This window comes from Channa argus, chromosome 18, assembly GCF_033026475.1.
Source record: "Channa argus isolate prfri chromosome 18, Channa argus male v1.0, whole genome shotgun sequence".
Taxonomy (NCBI): Eukaryota; Metazoa; Chordata; class Actinopteri; order Anabantiformes; family Channidae; genus Channa; species Channa argus.
In genome coordinates, this window is record NC_090214.1 from 22,073,328 (window position 1) to 22,096,133 (window position 22,806).

General features: G+C 39.2%; 2 protein-coding genes across 3 annotated transcripts; both read left to right on the top strand.

Moving 5' to 3' along the window:
• Positions 1 to 823: 823 nt before the first annotated feature.
• On the top strand, positions 824 to 12,067 carry prrc1 (proline-rich coiled-coil 1). Of its 2 annotated transcripts, XM_067483583.1 has the most exons (10): positions 824 to 1,049; positions 1,155 to 1,302; positions 2,673 to 2,785; positions 4,317 to 4,715; positions 5,171 to 5,316; positions 5,629 to 5,731; positions 5,834 to 5,997; positions 7,538 to 7,641; positions 8,641 to 8,743; positions 9,381 to 12,067. In XM_067483583.1, exons 3-10 carry the CDS (start codon positions 2,689 to 2,691, stop codon positions 9,588 to 9,590), a joined length of 1,326 nt encoding a protein of 441 aa, XP_067339684.1. In that variant the 5' UTR covers positions 824 to 1,049; positions 1,155 to 1,302; positions 2,673 to 2,688; the 3' UTR covers positions 9,591 to 12,067. The 2 variants fall into 2 exon arrangements, with proteins under 2 accessions (XP_067339684.1, XP_067339683.1); XM_067483582.1 differs by lacking the exon at positions 1,155 to 1,302 and having other exon boundaries at positions 825 to 1,049.
• A 470-nt stretch (positions 12,068 to 12,537) lies between these two features.
• On the top strand, positions 12,538 to 21,349 carry LOC137103333 (uncharacterized). Its single transcript, XM_067483584.1, has 2 exons — positions 12,538 to 13,105; positions 16,416 to 21,349. The coding sequence occupies exons 1-2, from the start codon at positions 13,075 to 13,077 to the stop codon at positions 16,838 to 16,840; spliced, it is 456 nt and encodes a 151-aa protein (XP_067339685.1). The 5' UTR covers positions 12,538 to 13,074; the 3' UTR covers positions 16,841 to 21,349.
• The last annotated feature ends 1,457 nt before the right edge of the window (positions 21,350 to 22,806 follow it).

Consider the following 22,806-nt stretch of genomic DNA (forward strand, 5'->3'; position numbering starts at 1 on the left):
TGTCAATCAATTCTCTAGCCTTCCCTGTCATAGTCCCAACATTCAAAGACCCTACTGTCAGTCCTACATTCTTAGTTTTCCTATTCTCTCTCTGCCTATGAACACACCTTCCTCCTCTCCTTCTTCGACCAACAGCAGTCCAATTTCCACCGGTACCCTGTAGGTCAACAGCAATGGTGGTGGTCGTTGTTATCCCGGGTCCTGACTGATCTGGTATGGCAGTCACCACATGATAGACATATCATGATATAATGCCTATGTCCTGTTCACTTCTGGGGACCCCAGTTAGAACAGCGGCAAGTGCTTCAGGCCGCGTCTTTTATGAGAAGGACCTGAGGGTAAAAAGTGTACATTTATTAATAAACTCTAATAATAATGGTTCAAAATGAATGTTGTTATCAGTTATTGACCCAGTCAAAGCTCTAATAACCTCATCCCAAATATTCCACTTTAAACCTAATTTTTGGAAAATATTGCATATTTTGTATTTTTCCCTTTGAAAAAGTCAGGGATTAATATGACAAAAAAAGCCTAAAAACACAAAACAATATGAATTAATAATTAAAAAAAACGTTATTAGGTCTGAAATTGTAGAAAGGATTGGATGGGATAAAAGTAATATATATATATATATATATATATATATATATATATATATATATATATATATATATATAATTTTTTTTACAATTACCTAAGGGCAAAAAGTGTTATTTCATTGCTAAGCTGCCTCGAGGGTTAAACTCTCTGCCATGACCGCGGATTGGCGCGCGATGCATTCTGGGATAACTGGGTACCGCAAGTCGACACAAGTCAGCTGACATGCATCCTAGATAAAACGGGATGTACTTGGCTACACACGAACCTTGAATTAGAAAAGTACTTTTCACTGAAGACGTTTCACAAGTCCGCAAGTGGGAGAACGCTGAGAAACGGCTTGTGTTTGTCCCGGTAGTGGGAGGAGTTACTGTCAAGCAGACGTGGCAACGTGTGACGTCATCAAAGTAGGTCGGTGGTATATTCGTGCTGTACTGAAGTCCGACTAGCAGGTGAGAAGTAAAGATAACGTTATTTGGTGTGGGGTGTGTAAAGAGAAATACTTGTGACATTTGTTTCATAGAAAAATCGATAAACGCACCTTTTACATATTCCAGTTTTCTTTGGCTTGAGCTGACTGTACACGTGTACAGAGGAGCTTGTGAGGTGCAGCGTCCTGTCGTGAAGGAAGCTAACAACCCCAATACAGTTATAAATCCTAATATTTGATGTCACTAATAACCACGGGGACACACATAGCGAAAGGTACATTTATCTTATTAATCGTTTAGATTGTTACACACGGTAGCATTAGCCAAACTTGAAACAGCTGGGGTTTGTTGTTCTTTCAAGACTGAACAAAGAAGTTCTTCTGAGATAACAACAAAGGTTCAGTTAGGGAAAAGTTACATATTTACTTAATCAGGAATGAATAAGTGCAATGGCAGATGGAGGTGAATGGAATTTCTTCTTTCTATTCTTAATGCATCCAAGCCGAAGGTGCATATCATCAGGGCATTCAAGCAGAATGTAATGTAATTACTGTTGTAATTACTGTTGATGTGGTACTGTGTGGTACCATCAGACTTTCTATCAAATATACATTGGTTTCCTAATTCTATCAGTCTAACAATACTGACTGATCTCATACCAGTGCTAAGCTGACCTACTGTCTGTCTACTGACTGTAATCAGTAGTGGAATTTTTTTAATTTTCATTTACACTATACAACATCCTTAGTCAAAAATGTTAAGTGAATTAATTTAATTATGTGTATTGCCATGTTGTTTATAATCAGACTACAGAAATGTTTTCATTGATGAGCTGAAAGAAGCCAATTTTCTGAGAACATAATTTTTGGCCAGATAATAGTTTACTTATGTCTTCTATATTGTGTGTGTTACTGAGTCTGTGTTTGAGATCAAAATTCTTGTTATGAGCCGCCGGGGGATCCTTTGTTATTTACTATATATTCATACAATTTTGCATTTGTCGACCTGTATTTATTCCTTTGCAAGTTTGCATAAATAGAGAATTGTGCATAGTTGTAATTTTTCCACAGTAGTTATTGTTATTGCACTTATGTTATTGGTGGAATTAGACATGCTCCTGTGAAATCTCCTACCTTTATCAAGTCTACTAGTCTGATTTCCTTCTGGTCGAGGCAGTTTTTCACTACGTGGACCCATCCTGCATTAGAAACAAAACTGAGAAAGATGGGATGCTCACAGCATCTATTTTAACCTTGTTTATGCAGTTAGCCACGTGTACTTAACTCTTGTTTTGTATTTTTAAAGTAGTCTGTAACCCATTTCTAATTATACATGGGATGCCCTACAAATGCCCTACATGTGAAGTTCCAAAATAATGTAGGCCTAAACATTTTACAAAGATACAGTTTTCAATGATTAAATATTTTAGTAGTGTTACACAGGGGTGTATTCACTATTGGTGTTTAGTGTGCATTGAATAAATACGTTATGTGCAGTGTTTGCCTAATCAGCTTCATAATGCTTAGTGGATAGATTTCTCTTCATTGTATGTTTGTAGGTGTTGATTACCTACACTACATGTTAAACACAACCCAAACATCACATCTTATCAATTGATCTATATTGGGGTTTGTTGTGTTGTAGGTATTAGGTTGAGAAGATGATGGAAGAAAGTGGTATTGAGACTACACCTCCTGCCAGCCCTACACCTCCGGTGACTGTGGCTACCTCAGTAAATAGCACACCCATGACAACAGGTAAGACATGACCTGTGTGAGCAGACCAAGTTAACTCTGCTGATCTGAACAACGGTAGCAGGGTTTTTGATGAAAAAAAAGGTTTGGCATCTGGCATCCGCTCTGCTGCATAGTGATTTTGTTGACGCGTAGCCCAGTTGAAATTGGGGAGGGTTGCGTCAGGAAAGGCATCTGGCATAAAACTGTGCCAATTTAACATGCGGACAATGATCCGATGTGGCGACCCTGAAGTCACGGGATAAGTCGAAAGGACAAAAGTAAAAAATAGGGCAAATACAAGAAAAACGATAAAGAGAAAAATGAGCTAACATGAGTGGAGGTAGTAGCCTGCACAGTAAAAAAAACGGATGAAAAAGAATGGATTTGATTTTAAAGCTGGAGAAACAGCAGAGCTATATTTGCCTTCGAGGACAAAGATGGGAAACACAAACCTTTTCCCCCATTTGAAGAAGTAACATCACCATCTTAGTACACAAAACAAACTCCTTCTCTTCCCTCACTGTAAGACCAACAGCCAAGCCCGCAACAAACCTATTGTGGTGATGTTAGTTCAAACCCCAGCAGCAGTTTCTCTGGTTTTGACCAGGGTCAACAAGAAGGAGGGACACCCAGGCAATTTTATTACATTATTCTAAATACATGATGGCAGTTAAAACTGGGGGGAAAATGCTTTCTTTTCTTTTATCCAGAACGAACATCGAAACAGACCGTTAAAGGAAGTATCAAAACTGGTAGTTTTAAAATTTTTACCATTACAAAATGGTAAAATTATGTTGAATTTAAACTGAATATATCCTCCTGAAATTCAAATGAAACATTTCCTGATAAATTGTTATGTAAAATTCAGTTTAGTTAAATTCAACTTTATTTATTTAGCGCCAATTCACAACAAAGTCTTCTCAAGGCACTTTAAATAATAAAGTAAAAATTATAAAGATATATAGAGAAAACCCAACAAATCCCCCTTGAGCAAACCATAGGCACTGGAGAGGAAAAGCTCCCTTTAATGGAAGAAAGCTCCAGCAGAACCAGGCTCAGGGTGGGCAGCCATCTGCTTTGACTGGTTGGGATGAGTGGAAAGTGGAGAGAGAAAAGAACAGAGCAAAGTTGCATTATTATGATATAGTACATCTGCCAACAGTACAAAATAATCTGCCAGTTATGAGCTATGATGTTGTAATGGTATAGAAATATACATTTTGTAAAAAGGACATAATGAATTTAGTTGTTTCTTTTAAAAAAAGCAACATCTTGTGATGTGGAATAGACCTTAAATTTTAACTGCTGTTAACTGTTATTTGCCACTGTCCTAACTGCCATTTGGAATCATGACTGGTGTTGACTGAGAAACAGTGAGGGAAGTCTTACTGATTGATCTCATATAAGTTTCTATTGGATTGTACAGTATAATATTAGAATACATGAAGCTGTCATAGGGGCTGATGCTCATATCGTAGAAGATATCTCAGATCTCTAATCACAGACACAGGGAGATTTAGTTGAGATTTATTATTACTTCTTTGGGTTTCAGGTCTGTCCAGTCCATTGCCCTTCCCAGGTACCAGCTCTATCTCCATTGGTTCCCCAGCTGTCTCTACCACATTGCCGGCTGGTTCTTCTCTCCCTGGTTTCAGCAGCCCTCTGGCTGCACCACCCTCTGTTTCCTCCCAGTTTCCTCCTCCCTCCTCACTTAGCTCCTCCTTTACCAGCAGCTCTCCCTTCCCTCCCTCTGTTCCCTCAGCTTTGCCCCCTCTGACCTCCCCTTCCAGACCACCACCCCCCTCAGCTCCTGGCATGTCAGCCCCTCCAATAGGCCCACCTATATCCAACTTCTCTATGAGTGCAGGATATGACATCACACGAGGTCATGCTGGTCGAACACCACAGACACCACTGATGCCAACATTCTCCAGTCCTACGACCATGCCAGGTAAGAGCCCCATCATCATGTGACTGTCAAGTCATGTAATTTATTTATTTGCTACCGCTGTCTCTTTTTGATAAACACACTTCATCAACAGTTTCACTCTTAAACTTCACCCAGTTTCCATTTAATTAACAGACATATTATTGAGTCTCTATGATTACTTTATTGTAGTAGATATGGATAAATTAATTTCTATTTAGTTGTAAATTTATTAGGCTCTAACTACATCAGTTTAATCCAACACTCCTCCAGTAAATCCTCCCTCCTGTTCTGATGTTGACAACATGAGACCAAGATGAAACCTAACAAATGTTCTTATAGTGGTTTACCCACTACTGTTAGCTTTTGTTTCAAAAAACGTTTTGAGATGAAGAAATGATCATTGCATGCTTATATTTAAATGCTCTGCTTTCATGATATAATATCACTGCAGCATGAACTTTCTAACAAATGTTTAGGAGTAGTGTCCAATCCCATGGTTCAGCAGCCAACAATGACAGGAGGAGTAGACACTAGATCCACCATCACTTTCCCGGAGGAACAGGAAGATCCCAGAGTGTCTACAGACATCAACACTGGTGGAGGCATCTGGGGATTTTTTAAGGTAACTTTAAAACGCAGCTCACACAGGACTCAAGCAGAAAATATACTTTGGTGGGTTTTTTTGTTAACAGGATTTTACTTTGGTTATTTTTTCGATATTTGTAATAATAAAAGGCATGTTGGCTGGCACCATGCAAATCGATCAAATGTTCAAGATCCTATAACTCTCATCATGCTCTCTGTATTCTTTTAATATCCTGCAGAATGCATCAGTATTAGAGAGACGTAGCTAATAATGTGCAAGTTTATTTGAACAGTGTTGCCTTGCCCAGAGTTGTGACATTTATGTCCTTTGATTTGTCTGTGTCCCCAGGGAGTCGCAGGGAACCCTGTAGTAAAGACAGTCCTGGACAAAACCAAACACTCTGTGGAGTCCATGATCACCACTCTGGATCCTGGCATGGCTCCATACATCAGTGAGTCAAGCTTTTCCTGTCACCACAACGTCACTCCATAATGAGAAAAGCTGACTGCATATTGTATGTCTTCAATAATGTTGCTGTGTTATTGCTGTCCAGAGTCTGGTGGAGATATTGACATTGTGGTGACTTCTGATAAGGAGATAAATGTGGAGGCAGTTAGAGAGGCCTTCCAGGAGGTTTTCGGGATGGCCATGGTTACTGGAGAGCCTGGTCAGTCCAACATTGCCCCACAGCCTGTGGGCTATGCAGCTGGTGTCAAGGTTAGTTTGCATCTGCTGTTTGAACCTGCCTATTAAAAAAAAATAAAAATTTCCAGGATCAAATTAACAGAGAAGGCTGCACTAGCATAATAGAACTTTTAAGAGCATCAAATTTTCCTATGTAACCAGTTACCTGCTTCTCCAACCCACGTAGTAAAAAAACAAAACTTGTTTTACATAGTCTGATAATTTGTCTACATTCCTAACACAACCTCCATTTAAGCCCCATTCATATAATTCCAGAGCAGCACCAGAAGGTGGAGCGTTGCTCACAAAAATAAATACATTTAAATATAAACCAGTGCTTGGCTTGTAGGTGTAGTAACTACTGTAAACACAGCACATTTTAGAGTTATAATTATTTGTTCAGGCAAGAGTAACATAGTTGAACTTTAATGATGTCTCCATCCTGTTTTGTATTGTATTTTAATTAAAATTATCCAGCAAATTCATGAAACGGTGTCTGAAATTTCCAATCAGGTTGTGTTCTTCTAGTAACTGGCACTGATCAGTTGAGTTTCTTTCCTGACCCTGTGCTATTAAGTAGAGGCTGAGCTGACACACATACACATACAGACATACAAACATCCATGTGCCTGCATCAGCGGTGCTAAAAGCGTGTTAGTCCGATTGCTGAGGAATTTCTGAGGAATAAGTCAGATTACTTCAGGTCTCAACTGCATACATGCATTTATTTACAATACAATATCATTATTGGTAAAACTGGCAAAATATTTTTTTACTGAAGAGCTGTCCACCACTGCCCTGTCTCCCTTCTCTCTTTGTCTCTACCCACAAGTTTGTTAGAGAGCGGCAGTGCATGTGCATGCACTGCCCTATTTCTAATGGGGACCATCAATTGTGTTTTACCTTGATTAAAACATGATCTAATATTAACAGACTGCTACAAAAACACACAGGCTTCAGTGAATCAGAAGTGCTTTGCTCACAGCAAGAGCTCAGATCTGACTTCATCAGTAGCACATCAGCTGTGATCATTGTAGATTTTGACAGTTCTATATAGAAGTAGATCTTTTATATATTTTGTATTTTCTTTTATTGATTTAAATATCTGTAACAGTCAAACAGCTGTTTGATGTCTGACATTACTGCCACATGAGAGGAGGAGTGCACTTTTATGCACAACAACACTGACTTTAATATTGTAACTTTCTCAGTAAAAGCCTTTCAAACGTCTCTTTTCTGCATATCAGATACAGCTGGTTTTGATTAATAATGATTACAGCATTATAAAAGATTAAATGGTATATTAGGCAGCAGTAAATTTACCGTAAACCATTTATAGAATACAGCTCACATTATTAAGTTACATATACATATCTGCCCGATGACTAAATGCAAATATATCTAAACATCTGAGGACCTGGGAAATAATGTCATTCAAAGACGTTTTTTAGAATATTTAAGGGACACTTAAAATGGTCTTCCAACTAATTTCTTTAGATATCTCTAGGTCCTGTACTACACTTGGTCACTTAACACACCATATGTGCATCTGTGTGATTGTGTGTGAGTGCAGGGGGCTCAGGAACGCATTGACAGCCTGCGCCGAGCCGGTGTGATCCATGAGAAGCAGCCAGTGGTCTCTTTAGAAAACTTCATTGCTGAGCTCTTTCCAGACAAGTAAGTAGAAACCTGGCAGTAGCACACATCCAGTACAATTACAAAGAGAAAACTGTTTTTATTCACACTACATTGAATTCATGTATTCACACTTCTTCTTTTTTGCACTTTATTTAGTTGAATCTATCTACACTCAATACCTTGTTTTGACAAAGTGAAACCATTTTTAGAATTTTTGCTAATTTAAAATAACGCATAAAGCTAAAGTTTCATTTATGGAAGCATTCAGATCCTTAATTCAGTAAAGTTTGTAACGAGAGAAATAACTGGGATTCAGCATCATGCTTCAAGTGCTCTGTCAAGTAAGAAGGTGAGGAGCTGATTGTGTACAAAAAAATCTTGTGCTGTAAAAAGTTAGGAGTAAGAAAAAGGATTCTTTTGTTTTCTTTATGTTTTGAGTAGGATTATGTCTGTTGTTATGAATTAACCCAGTGTAGTAAGCAGCTTTAGCGGCTTATGGACAGAGCACATTTGTAACTCAGTACTGACTGATTTTAATTTCAATCATTAATTTCCGCATTCCTGGGAAAAACTTAAGTAGATTGAGGTAAATCAATTTGGACTACTAATTGAAAATTGGTTTTACTTTGAATTTGATATGGACGTAATGTGACATAAAATTATTTGATGGCGGAGAAAGGTCAGAAACAACTATCACTGGAAATATTAATAACTTTACCACTGTAATGAGTTTGCTTATGCATAAACTAGGGAAAACTAAGAGTATCAGTAGGATTCATGGCAGAGCCACTGTATTGAATTGCATTAAATTGCACAGGTGGTCATAATGTTATATTACTGTGTGTGTGTGTGTGTGTGTGTGTGTGTGTGTGTATATATATATATATATATATATATATATATATATATATATATATACACACACACATATATATACATACATATATATATATGTGTGTGTGTGTGTGTATATACACACACTGACAGACATATAAAAGCCATAAATTTTGAGATTTGAGAACCTTTTGTTGTCTTCAGGTGGTTTGACATTGGCTGTCTAATCCTTGAGGACCCTGGTCACAGCATCCACATCAAGGTCTTCACTCAGGCAACTCCTGTGGCTTTAGAGCACGTCCAGCAGGTACAAATCAGCAACTGAGGAAGCACACAGGTCACTGTCTCTTAGATCCTCTGTTTGAAAAAACAGAAACAAATGTTTTGTGAGATATTTGGGATAGTGTTGAAATGTTTAACATTTTATGCTTGGAATTATATGACACAAAATAATTGGACAGCTTAATAACATTGGTCAGAATGTTCAATTAAGTTTCTAATACGTCTGCTCCAAACTGCTTTTGCACCTCTTCAAGATGAGCCCTTGAAGAATCTGGGTTGAGGAACAAACTTTTAGCATAAGAGTGAAAGAACTATATCCACTTGCATGTACCAGGTGCTAACCTCACAGTCCAGCTGTATTCCAACATTAGCCTTAGCCATCCTTATTACTATCCTCACATACTAATTTATATGAGGGGCTTCAAAACTGACAGCGACTGGCAGCTATTCGCACATGGGTCTGTTGCCTAGGAGGAAAGAGATGAAGAGAAAAAAAGCGGTGATGCAACACAGTGTTAGTGGCATCCAATTCAAAATGAACAGACTTTTTACAGAAAACAATGAAATGCTCAGTTTTAAAATGATTTGTTGTCTCTGTACTATTTAGAATCCAAACTAGGTTCTCTTCTCATTCAAGTGTTTGTGGCACCTTCCCTGTGTAGGCTCAGTCTTTGACCCCACCTGACTACAGCCTGCGCTGGTCAGGTCTAATTGTTACAGTGGGTGAGGTCCTGGAGCAGAGCCTGCCCAACATCAAAAGAACAGACTGGCATCAGGCCTTGACGGGCATGACCCATCGCCAGATGATCAAGAGTGCTGCCACAGCGGTTGCCGGAATCTACAAACAGCAGCTACCACCCAGGACTGTTTGAGGCTGAAAGGCTCCAGTTTCTGTCATATACTGCGTGATGGATGGAAACCTGATGGAGTAAGAACTAGCTGACTGGACACCTCCCTCAGTTCCCATCTGTCAAGCCAAATGCACATATTTGTTTAAAGAGTATAATGTTTGTGCATACAGATATTTTAGGCTCATCTCAACGTGTCAGCAGGGTTTCTCTGACACACCATCAAATATCACATCCGTTGTTTGGTGCCACTTTAGGCTTTAAAGAAGACTTGGTTATCTATATCAAAATCAACCTTAACGCATGTTGTGGTAATATTTAGTTTGTTGTGTTTATGAACAATTAATGTCGAGACTATTTCATAGACTACCCATCTAAATTCTATATTCTGGCAGTCATCAAAGTTGGACAACCTACACAAATCCTAACTTGTTGGAAGGACCAGAGTTAAACCAGTTTGGCCTGGAACCTGAGGACAAAATTAGCTTACCTGACTCAGACTCAGTACAATGTGGACCTGGGACCTCATTTATCAGAGCACACATTGAAAAAGTTCTATTCACTTGTGTAGGAAACTGTCTGTGAAAACAACATTGGTATTCATCAAAGTTGTTTACACATAGCTTCATGTCAGTGAACCGCTTGGTCCTGTGTCCATCAGCAATTGCGAAGCAGAGCTCCACAGTAAAATGTGTTGGGTCTGTTTAAAAGACTGGTAAAGATGTCAGTATAGACACAGGTGACTGACAGTAGGTTCACCTCACATATAGATATTTAGTTCAAGATGATTTTGTTGAAGTTTATAGGTTCATAAACTTGAATTTGCTCTTTTATTGTTACAGTAGATATAATGTAACACAACTGTCAGTATATTGTAGAAATACAATAAATCCATTATTGTTTGCTTGCCAGGGTTTGTGTGAAGGCCTGGTCAGAATTGGCACATGTTGGGCACAAGAAGAGAATATGTAGTTTAAACAGAAATGTGTGATGTTGACAAATGAGGCCCCCAGTCTGACTTTGTTCCTTGGTTAGTTCTTAAATAACTAACTGAGATGAACTTTAAAGTCATTGCTACATAAAGTCTTACTACAAACACTTTAAATGTAACTACCAAAGTTGCCAGTCACTACTGTATGTTGCTTGTTAGTATTTCAAGGAACTAACTAAGGCTTTTGTAGTATTAAAAAGTGATACGTGATATGTGCTGATACCCTGAAAGTACTGCCAAGTTCAAAACTTTATACAACAGATGTTATCTAACATTTGTCATATAAGATGAGCCACTTCTATTTGTTTTACAAGTACAAGCGCTTGCATTTGGGTACTTGCGGATACCAAGCCCCAAAAATGAGCAGTTGGTAATGCATTATTTCTGCTATTACAAATTGCAATAAATTAAAGTGCAGGGACATTTTGTCATGAGGTCTAGTTTATTTTCTGATTGATTAAATGAAATGAAAGGTTTTCTTTAACATCCCAAACATACCATTAAATCTTGTGTGTAGGAAAACACGGCGCTGACAGCATTTTCAAGAGGGTAAATATTTGTACTGCTCCTGATACACAGCAGACTGTAACACAGTAGTTCGTAGCCTTTGTGCTTTTCCTCATTAACTCTCCAACACCTGAAACTAAAATTTAGTTCATGTAATGTCTGTTTGAAACTTGAATTTAAAAAAAAAAGTACATGCCTCTTCCATTGAACTGGCAAACGTGCAAGATCCTGTCATCTGCTCTGCTGCTGATAGATGTTCACCTTCAGTCTCCCAGAATTTAAGTCACTTTCCACAACTTAGCTCATTAAACTCAGCCGCTAAATAGGCTACAATTAGCCTTTATTTCTTCCCTACAGTAAACATAACAAGCACTGCTGCTTGATGCACTGCTTGTACTCCACCATTACTAGTTTCTTGGACATTGCACCTGATAAGATCATACTGCAAAATATGTTGGATAACCTTTGGCTTTTGTATGAAAGGGTTAACGAAGCTCCTATTGAGCTTTTGAAGGTACTTTGATTTTGGCTGCACTGAAGCAAGGCACTAATTCCCTGCTTTGCACAGTTTTCTGTGGGTGAATGTATTTGCATTTAACTGAGTCACTGTCCAGTGTCAAGCCTTTTGGAATGAGTGTGTCGTGTGCAACTGGGACACAACTAAAGTGGATTGATGGGTCAAATGATGCCAGCAACTTTAACATATATTGGTATAAGTTAACAAAATCATTGCATCACATTCATTGTTTTATTGCAAAATGTCTGCCCACTGTAACTGCTGTATGTACTGACCAAGTAAAAACATTCAACCCTGGGAACCAGCAGCAGGATACTTCTACCATACGTAAACTCCATTTCTGTTACTCAAACAGAAAGGCACTGTCAGAACCCGAAGTTACTCGTGTATTTGACTAAATATTGTGTTTTGGTGGAAACAACTTCTCTGTAGCTTGTTTCTTAAATGTGCCTTTTATTCATATAAAATAAATCACTTTTTAATGTTTGTGTAAGTGCTGCTGAATGTGGAACAATGGATTATAACTTATTATGGTTAATGCTTGAATGTACGAATGTACATTCTCAAAGTACTACATCCTCCACTAAAGAGGGCACATATTCCAGGGCATTTCACAGTTGACACACAGAGCGTATTTCACTTTTAAGTAATATTCCAAATATTCAGGTGGTTTTGCTACTATTGAACTTCACCTAAAAAGTAGGAGTGATTCCTTTGAAACTCCATGTAGCACATGTTTGTTGTGCCACTGTCTTCGGGAACTTGAGGAGCCCATTCATTCTCATAGAATAGTTTTATTTCAGAGATGCTTGTTGGCGTCCTGCACAAACTTCAGCTCCTTCCACAGCTTCTTTATAGAATTAAAGTCAGACTTTACCTATTTATTCCCTAACATTACATTGTGTTAGTTTAAACAGTTATACGGTAGAACTAGTGTTTGGGGTTACTGACTTGCTGTGATCCACTTTCCATTGAGCTCCAGTTCCCAGATGGACAGTTCTCTGCAAAATTAGCTAATTTAACTCACATTCATAACTCTTGGTGTGATCTTTGTTGGCCAACAACTCCTGGGCAGGGTAACAGTAGTGTTAAATGTTCCCCAATTCAACATGATCTGCCTGATAGTCGACTGGCGGAGTCCAAACTCTTGGGAAAAAGAAGAACATTTTAAAGAGTTCACAAACTTTCAAGCACCCCTGTAGAAGCAACTGTGTCTGTGTGCGAGAGCATCGGCTGTAGACAGAGATGTTGTTGATGTGGACTGGGCTGACCCGCCTCTTCCTCCTTCCAGAGTCAGGAAGCCCCTCGGCGGGCTGGGAGGCTGCAGAGCTTCAGACTGGGATGGCACTGGGTCGGGAATCCACATACACGGAGCATCTTCTTTTATCGAATTCCCTCGTTGTCATCTGTTTGTCGCATATGGTGCAGACAGTGACGCACGGAGGAGAAGGTAGAATGGGCCAAACCCGCTGGCCCACGATTTAACTCTGGACATGGACCCGACATCTCCGCATACAGCCAAAGGTGGGCTATTCAGTTCATAGTGTCTTTACCAAGGTGCAGATGAGTGTGAGCACGTTACCACGTTAGCTGTGTTTAGGTGTGTGTGCGTGCGTGTGTGCGTGCGTAAGAGGGAGAGCCAGAGGCATCTCTGCAACAGCCTCGTACCTGGCGGAGGTGGCGGTTGATTGGGATTGACCTTATCTTTGTGTAGAGTTAGACGTATTTGAAAAAACCTGGATCCGAAACCTGAGCTCATCTGTCATGTTTCAGTGAGGTGGGGGGATAAGACTGCAGCGTCCTGATCACACCTGCTGCCAACTTGTCTTCTTTTCCTCTCTCCTTGTCCTCTTTCCGCTCACGGTTCTGTCATGATGTTGCGTTTTCTGCGCTGCGCTGAGTGAAGCTGCAGCATCACTATCACACACGTACGGTTAGACGGTCCCCTCCCTCTTAGTGCTACTTGTTTCTGTCATTACAGTCCCACATTCCATCAAATGAAAGATTGAAAAAACTTTTTCCAGTCGATGAAGCAGAGAACAATGCTCTGTGACAAGCATCATGCTATGTGGGCTGGGATGGCTTTTAACCTAATGAAGCTGTACCGAATTTCCCACTCATTATGTTCCGCTGAAACCCCCAGAGGGGTTTTATGATTAGCATGGTATAACAAAATAATCCAATATGACCCCACTGGCCTCTCAGTCTCGTAATTATCAGTACTTTGTAATAAACACATTGGAGTGTAATAACTTTTTGAACAACATGTTACTTTACAGATTTTGCAGCTACACGGACTAAATGGCAGCTTACAGGGATTTAGAAATATTTTGTGGGCCCTTCTTACAAAATGTGATATCTTCAAACCCATGACAAACTGAGAACCAAATCTTTCCTTTTTAATGCTGCATGGTCCAGCAACTGACAAAAACAAAGTTAAATGCAAGAATATTACCTGTTCTTTCTTCCTTTTTTCTGGGAAGGTTGTTTATATGAGTCATATTCTTTCTTAATTTAGAGACAACTGTCTGTTCATCTGATTCTTCAGTCCAGTTCATTGTTGCTTTTAGTTTCTTTAATGGCTGATTAACAATAACTTTATACTATAAATTTTACAATAGCAGTACTCTGTAGCTGTGTTGGCTATTATGTTGTCAAAAATGTCTGCATACCACTGTTAGTAGTAAATATGTGAATTCAATAAAAAAGAAGCTCATTTACTCCGTATCACCAAAAACAAACAGTTTCCATGTAGGAATGGAAGGAAACTACATGGACAAATTGTACTTGCTGTGTATACAGGCAATTTAAAAACAAACAAAATGTTTATTGTCACTTAAAAAATATTCTGACTTAATTGCAGTGTAACATGTGTCCAATGTTGTCAAACTTGTTTAGAAACAAACCAATCGGAAAATGACATGAGAGGACGCTGAATACACGTACAGCCTCCAAAAGTATTCATACCCCTAGAAATGTTCCAGTATTTTGGGGGGATTTTATGTGATTGACCCACACAAAGTGGCAAATAATTGTGAACTGAAAGGAAAATGCAAATAAATATATATCAATACTTGAAAAGTGTGGTGTGCATTTGTATTCAGCCCCCTAAGTCAATACCTTGTAAAACCACCTTTTGCTGCAATTTACAGCTGCAAGTCTTTTGGGGTCTGTCTCTATCCGCTTTGCACATCTAGAGAGTGAAATCTTTAGAAAATAGCTCAAGCTCAATTTTCATTGTCACAGATTCTCAATTGGATTTATCTCTGGGCTTTGACTGGGCCATTGTAACACATGAATATGCTTTGATCTAAACCATTTCCTCCTTTCCTTTGTACCTCTGGCTGAATATTTATGGTAATTTTCCTGTTGGAAGCGGAATCTCCTCCCCTGTCTTTTTCAGACTAACAGATTGCCCAGTATTTGGCTCCATCCATCGTCCCATTAACTCTGACCAGCTTCCCTGTCCCTGCTGAAGAAAAGCATCCCCAAAACATGATGCTTGTCTCATCTGACCAGAGCACCTTCTTGCACATTTGCTGTGTCTCCCACATTGCTTGTCGCAAACTGAAAATGGGACTAATTATGTATTTCTTTCAACAAGGGCTTTCTTCTTTCCACTCTTCCATAAAGGCCAGATTTGCGGAGTGCACGACTTATAGTTGCCCCGTGGACAGATTGTACAGTGCTGTATGAGATGTTCAAAGCTTTGGATATTTTTTATAACCTAACCCAGCCTTAAACTTCTCCACAACTTTATTCCTGATTTGTCTGGTGTGTTTCTTGGACTTCATGAGGCTGTTTGTTTACGAATGTTCTCTAACAAACCTCCATGAGCTTCATGGAACAGGTGTATTTATAATGAGATTAAATTACAGACAGGTGGGCTCTATTTACTAATTAGGTGACTTCTGAGGACAATTGGTTTCACTGGATTTTAGTTAGAGGTATCAGAGTAAAGGGGGCTAAATACAAATTTACACTACACTTTATCATTTTCCTTTTACTTCACACTTATGTGCCACTTTGTATTGGTCTATCACATAAAATCCCAATAAAATACGTTTACATTTGTGGTTGTAACATGACAAAACGTAAAAAAGTTCAAAGGGGAAGGAATAATGTTCGGCTGCTCTTTCCTTGGCCATGAGCAGAGCTCCGTTCGTCATATGTGGGCAGTCCAGATTCGATTGCTGTTTATAGGTTTTGGTCTTACAAAGATGGCTTAAAATGTAAGTTGAGCTGAACGAGCATTAAAAAGTCTGCTCCAGAAAGAAATGCATTTGAATTACATTGTAGCTTTATTAGTACCATTTGTGGCTATTTCCTATAGACAGAGCCCACATCTTCCGCATCCCACAGAATCACAAATGATTGGTTATTACTGAGAACTTTCTAGAGAAACACCTTAACTCTTCTTTCCACCTACTGTAAACAGTGTAGGGTAGTGGATTCCTTCTACAGTTGCTCCTTAAAGCCCCCTCCCCTCCCCCAGCTGCTCATTTGCTTCACTAAAGAATGGATTACAGTGGAATTGGTTGAACTGAGTTTTACAGTCATGTGAGAGGATTTATCATCTCATCATTTCCACTCTCTAATTCTTTGCATGTTGTGCATCTTTCTAGGTTTGTCACACCTGCACTCAGGCTTAGCTGCAAACCTGTCAGTTTCAGATTATTGGAATGAACAAAGGTGAAACACCTTTATTAGTGTAGATTAGCTGAGCAACACACAGTGACATTTCTTTGTTTGTTTTTTCATTTGTGTTAAAATGACCAAGACCTTTTTGATTCTGACGTGTTAACAGCTTTACTTTGGTCATGTGTCCCTCCAGAAAACAAGGTCCATCTGACAGGGCTGGGCTGGGCTGGAGTTAGGAGGATGCCACAGTGCCTCTCGTGGGATCTGTGGTGTCACTATCTTCCCCCTGTCACACACTTCTCTTCCTGGATGATGGAGGGAGAGCCCTTCACCTCTGCTCTTTCCTCTCTGCTGTACTCTGCCGGGGGACACTTTGTCGCCCTTTCCTCCTCCTCTTCGTCTTCCACCTCGTCCTCAACAGATTCAGCAATTGCTGCCATGTCCTTGGAGCAGAAGACAACTTTTGCCTTGGTCATCTTCCTCTTCGTGTTCCTCCTCATCCTCATCGTGAGATGTTTCCGTATCCTGCTGGACCCCTACCGGAGTATGCCAACCTCCACCTGGGCCGATGGCCTTGATGGTCTGGAGAAGGGCCAGTTTGACTACACACTGGCCTAGTTTCAAATGCAAGATACACTCAATCAAGCACACTAGTACAGTGTATTTATGCACACACACAAACTCTCGTGTCTCGTTGTATGACACTCATTGCCATAATGTTTTCCCTAGTCCTTTACTGTAATTTAACCAATCGCAACAAATGCCTCCCCACCCCAAAACTGAACCTGATTCTAATCTGAACTCTAAAACCAGGGCAGAACCCTCAAACTGCCCTTTGAATGTGTGAGGACGGGCCGAGTTGTCCTCATAATAATAATGTAGAATTAGAATTTACAAAGGGAATGGAGGCACCAAGATGCGGGAAACCCGCCTGTTGTACTGTAAATGTCACGCCGCTGTTTTGCCTCTCACATTTACAAGTTAACTAAAGAAAAAACAGTTCATGATTCGCTTTACATGGGTGTGTTTTACTCACATTCTAGTCTGCATGGATCAAGTGGACTTCATTTTGGCCTTGCTGACTGTGCCGGGTACCCTGCCAGACTGACACTTACATGAAACATTGCTTGATGGTTGGTCTTGACATTTTTTTGGTATTTCCACACTGAACAAAAAGTGCATTCTTTAGCCTTGCTTTATTTAAATGAATTATCATAATTTTACTAAGTTAGAAAATTTCTATCTTGCAGGAACTTTGCTTCAATTTGTGCCACTGACGACAAGTTAGTCTATGTTTCTGTTCACTTGCTCTATCGTCAACTTTATATGAAAATGTTTCACTGCTTTATATTCAGTCTTATTTCACATTTTTGCTTTACATATACATGTTTTCCTAGGTTGAGTGTCATTTGAAAGTTTTTCAATCTAACTTTTTACCTTTAACAAGTAAATCCAAAGATCTAATCTTGGCATATAAATAAAGTTGGAAACTATCTACTCAGTGAAGAGTTAAGCCAGATAACAACCAGAATAGATATTGCAGATGATTGCACTTTCAAAGACAGAAGAGATTCTTTTACAGGTGATGACAGCTTCTTCACTCAAACCTTTGTGGCTTGTTGTCTGGTTTGACCAACATTGGCACTGTACATTATGCAGGTTTACCATTCTGTGTCTTCTGGTAGCAACAGTACCATATATATAATTCCCCTACAATGTGAAGCTATGTACTCACAGGACAGTTCATGTGCACATTTGCTCTGACCTCTGCCATTCCTTTGTCAAACTGTCACACTGATTTGTTTACTACTCTGTCAGCACTTCTCTTAGAAAATGTCAACAAGGCCAGAGACAGACAGTATGTGTCAGAGATGCCTCATACAAGGTAGCTATTTGTCTTCACTGTATCTCACTATATTAGTCTGCTTGTGTCTCTCTGTACTGTTTAAGAACTCGATATACCAAGCTGCCAAATACTCAAGCTTAAGGAGTGACTTAATGCTAGATACACTTTTGAGCCAATATTATTACTACAAATACATGTCTGTGGAGAGTAAGTATACAGTGTATTTCAGAGAAATCCAGTAATCCTTTCCTAATATGTAAAAAATGTTACTTTGAGACAATCATCCCCTAAATTATGGTGTAATATTACTTTCACCCACAGCCATTTCAGTTATTACAGCTGATTATCTGACTTCTCTTAAAGCTGCTCTCAACAACATGAGATTTTTTGCCTTTTTGTTGTTGGATAAAAAAAACCTCAAGCTCCATTGGCACTAGTTGTTGTCAGTTGTAGCAAAGGTTCTTAATCTTGATCCCTAAGTGTTTGGGACCAGGATTGAGAACCCCTGAGCTTTTACTCTTTAATTTTAGAACATGCTCCTTAGAGAATGGAACATGTACAATGATCAATAGAGAAAAAGAATGCTGTCAAACAACTGAGTTGGGAGAAGAACAGGGTATTAGTGTTGATATTCAGGCTTATCAGCACAAGCTGTGTTAAAGCTTAATTATATATTTTTCTGTTTTATTTTGTAATTAAATCATATGCCTCTGTGATACCATCAGTCCCTTTTAGATACCTTTCTCACAGCGAAATGAGAACTGTGAGATTCAAGTCATTTATGCAGATGAACCCCATGTAAAAAAAATAATTTTAAGCCTTTTGATACACACTACACAAGCAGTAACTTTGTAGGTATAATAAAGAGGGCAGTCAACACTGAAACATCTTACTTGAGAAGTTCTGACTAGAACCAGAACATAATGGTGATGCACAAGAAGGATTCTCTGTTGTTTATGTGGAGATGAGATCAGAAATATCAGTTTTGAACTCTCGTGGCTTCACTGTAAAACTTTTCATAACTCTCCCTTTGGTTTGATTGCTGTATGCTGCTGACCTTTTACATCCTTTTGTACTCATCCAACCCACTTCTAATCAAAACACAAAGTACACACAGATGTGCATTGAAAACAAGTTCATTACAAGCAGAAAGATGATGTGGACTGCACCCATGTAATCTTTAACAGCAACATGTTCAATGACCTGCCAAAATTATTATTTAACATTATTATTTCAACAATATTATTTAAATAAAAATGAAAAGATACGAATAGATTTTTCCTATTTACTGAGTAGCATGAACAGCATCGCACGTTGATTTGGCACAGGTTTTTGCCATGCTTGGCTCTTGGTGCTCAGATGTGCTGCCTTGAACAACCTGAGCAGCTGAGTTTGGGAAGTTAGGGGCCTGTGGGTGCTCGGGAGGTTGGGCACCGATGGGAAATGATGAGCATCCACAAGGAAATGACTTGGTGAGGATAAAAAATAGACTGTAGTCTTGTGTTCTGACCGTTCCATTGTTTAGATAAAAAAGTATGTGATCATATGCACTTATGACAACCAGAACTTCAATCATTTCCTGACCTGGAAACTTGCTTTGCCTGTATCAAATTTTGTACGTGGCGCATAGAAGGATTAACAGGAGGCCCTGGTTGCTCAGTGGTAGAGCATTGGGTTGGGATGCAGAAGGCAGCAGGTTCGAATCCTACCCCACCAGGCTTGGCTTCACCCAGCCACCAAGGAAAACCTTGGTGCTGGTCCCGAGTCCGGACAAACAAATGGGAGGGTTGCGGCCAGAATGGCATCTAGCGTAAAAACACATGCCAAATCAACGTGTGGAAAATGTTCCGCTGTGGTGACCCCTGAAGGGACAAGCCGAAAGCCGTTGATTTGATTTTGGATAGAAGGATTAACAAATGTGATTATTTAGGTAGGTAAAGTGATTATTTAGTAGGTACGGAAGCCAAGAATGTCCATGCATGCAGTTATCTTTTTTTATGCTGTTATCTCTTGAGAACGGTTTATTTATTTTGTTATCTCAGGACAACAAACTTTTTTTCTCGAAAATAATGAGATAATTTGTCATAATTTGGCATTTACAAGTGCATGTGTTTTTTCCACTTCCATACTGTTCATATTTTGCCCCCACAGCCGGTGGATTACAAGACTTTTAACATATAATGTTTAGTAATTTAGCAAGATCCAGATATCAGAATTTCTTGAAAAGTTACAGTGTCTCGAAAAAGTATGGTTTTCAAAATGTTTTACAAAGAAATATCTGAAAACTTTGGCGTGCATTTGTATTATTCCCAAAAAACGTATTATTATTTTTTGTCCTTTTGGCTTATCCCGTGAGTTCAGGGTCGCCACAGCGGATCATTGTCCGCATGTTTATTATTACAAAAATAATATTACAATTTAACACTGAACACATTTTTAATCCCACTCTCAGCAAATATGTACAGACTGCACTCTGAGGTGGCGGGAGTACACAGTACTCAAGTAAAAGTAAAAGTAGTCCACAGCCTAAAAAAAGCACTCCACTACAAGCTAAGTGCTTTAAACTAAGTAAATGACAGGTCTAAGACCTGTCAGTCGCCCTCCTTTTTACAGAGGGGGGATAAGTTGAACATTTTAATCGCCACTGGGAAAAAGGCTGCGCTGCAGGGCACAGCGTCAGACACACAGTTCTGCAGGCGGACGTACACAGGTCAGTCAATGACGCAGTCTAAGATTCTGGCAACCATGGGGGTGTCAGTGAGCATGCTTTTTAATTTGTCCCCCAGGACTGTCCACCTCACTAAACTGCACAATGTACAGTGTATTAATAGTACTGTAATTATTTTACTTTTTTAACTTAATTGATATCCTATTACTATGTATACTGTATTATTATGTGTAACAGCTACTGCAATACAAACATTTCCCTCAGGGGTGGTTACTTTTTCACATAGGGCAAGGCAGGTTTGGACAGACTTTTACCTTAATAAATGAATCATCCTTTTATATTTACTTGCGTGTTATCTACATGTAATATTAAAATTTGTTTGATGATCTCAGTCTTTTAAGTGTGACAAATACTATGCTAAAATTATAAATTAGGAAGGGGGCAAATACTTTTTCACAGCACTGTATACTTAGAGACCCATTGTCTCATAATCTATCCTGTTTAGATCTACAATAGGCTTCCGAAAAAACCATGCAATTAGCTGACTCTAGACAAAAGTCTCAGCAAGAAAAACAAGCACCTGGGTTGTTGAAATCAGCCTAATCAAATTATAATCCAACAAGGGAGAGTTAAATGTGTACTACTCATTTTAACACACACACACACACACACACATATATATATATATATATATATATATATATATATATATATATATATATATATATATATATATATATTACAATAAAAGACACACAAAGGGATGAAAGTCATAACAATTCAATCAAGTCAATCAATTCTTACCAGAGAAGCTTGGGAATTGCGGGTGCTTCCACTCTCTCTCTCTCTCTCTCTCTCTTTCTTTCTCTCTCTCTCTCTATATATATATTGTATATATATTGTATATACTAGGAGGTGTCAGATAATGTGTCAGAAGAGCTGGGCTGTGGAATTGCTGCATTTCTTTTCCCTCAATGTTTGCTTTTTATAAAGAATAAAGAATAAAGAACTTTGTAGCAATAAAATCACATATCCAAACCCAGCTAGCTAACTGGCTGATGGCATCATGTTTGACCCTGCCTGTTAAAAGGATCCACCTTATGCCTTCTTCTCTCTAAAATGGCCTATTTTAGAAAAGGAGCCATTTTCTAAAATGCTCCTCCTATCTGATATCATCACCCAAGATGTCTTCCATCTTTATGGCCTCCCCCATGACAATTGTCTCCAACCATGGCCCACAACTAATTTCTGGACAAGGTTTGGCAGGCTGCTATTGATCGCCATCAGTTTGACAGTTTCCCATTCTAATGGTCAGACTGACAGATTAAATCAAGATCCGGAGACCAGACTCTGACTCCTGTGTTCCCGGAACCTAACATCATGGGCTAAGAACGTGGTCTGGTCATAATTCCCTGCCTTCCTCTACCCTGGGACTGTTTCCTTTTTAGATAGTTTATGGCAAACAGTCTGCCCTGTTTGTAATCTAGGAATCAAAGGCAGTTGTACCATTTGCCCAAACCTCAGTCCAGAGATGCCATCTAGTCTAGAAAAGAGTTGCTGAACCTACTTCAGCCCATCCGTGACTATGAGAGATGGGCCAACAAACACAGTACCCCTGCACCTGCATGCTGATTGATATAAAAAAAACATAGCCATCTACTTCAGACCTTCCTCTTTTCCTGGAGATCAAAAAGCTTGCATCTTGTTTTGTGGGTCATCAGTTCTGTAGAAGTCAGACAGTGTGTCTGCACTGATCACTCAAAACATATCCCACCTTTCATGTATACAAGTTGAACATGTCAGGAGTAGCCTTGTGCTGACATCAAGACCACCACCACCTGCCTGGCTTATTCATGGCCTATTCATGGCTACAGTCTACATTGTTGACAGCTGTTTGTTAGGATTTCTGCTTGTTAAGACTGAAGTTATTATGAAATGTTTTTTGGCTCACAGACAGAAGATGATGAGACTGGTAAATGGTAAATAGTCGCTTATATCGCGCTTTTATCCAAAGCGCTTTACAATATAGCTTCCCATTCACCCATTCACACACACACTCACACACCGATG

Excerpts from the sequence above, each read along its gene's own strand:
- prrc1 (XM_067483583.1), top strand. The coding sequence starts at position 2,689 with ATGATGGAAGAAAGTGGTATTGAGACTACACCTCCTGCCAGCCCTACA. Across the intron at positions 5,998-7,537 it reads GCTATGCAGCTGGTGTCAAG|GGGGCTCAGGAACGCATTGA; the intron begins GTTAGTTTGCAT and ends GTGTGAGTGCAG. Across the intron at positions 7,642-8,640 it reads GCTGAGCTCTTTCCAGACAA|GTGGTTTGACATTGGCTGTC; the intron begins GTAAGTAGAAAC and ends TGTTGTCTTCAG.
- LOC137103333 (XM_067483584.1), top strand. The coding sequence starts at position 13,075 with ATGGACCCGACATCTCCGCATACAGCCAAAG. Across the intron at positions 13,106-16,415 it reads ATCTCCGCATACAGCCAAAG|AAAACAAGGTCCATCTGACA; the intron begins GTGGGCTATTCA and ends GTGTCCCTCCAG.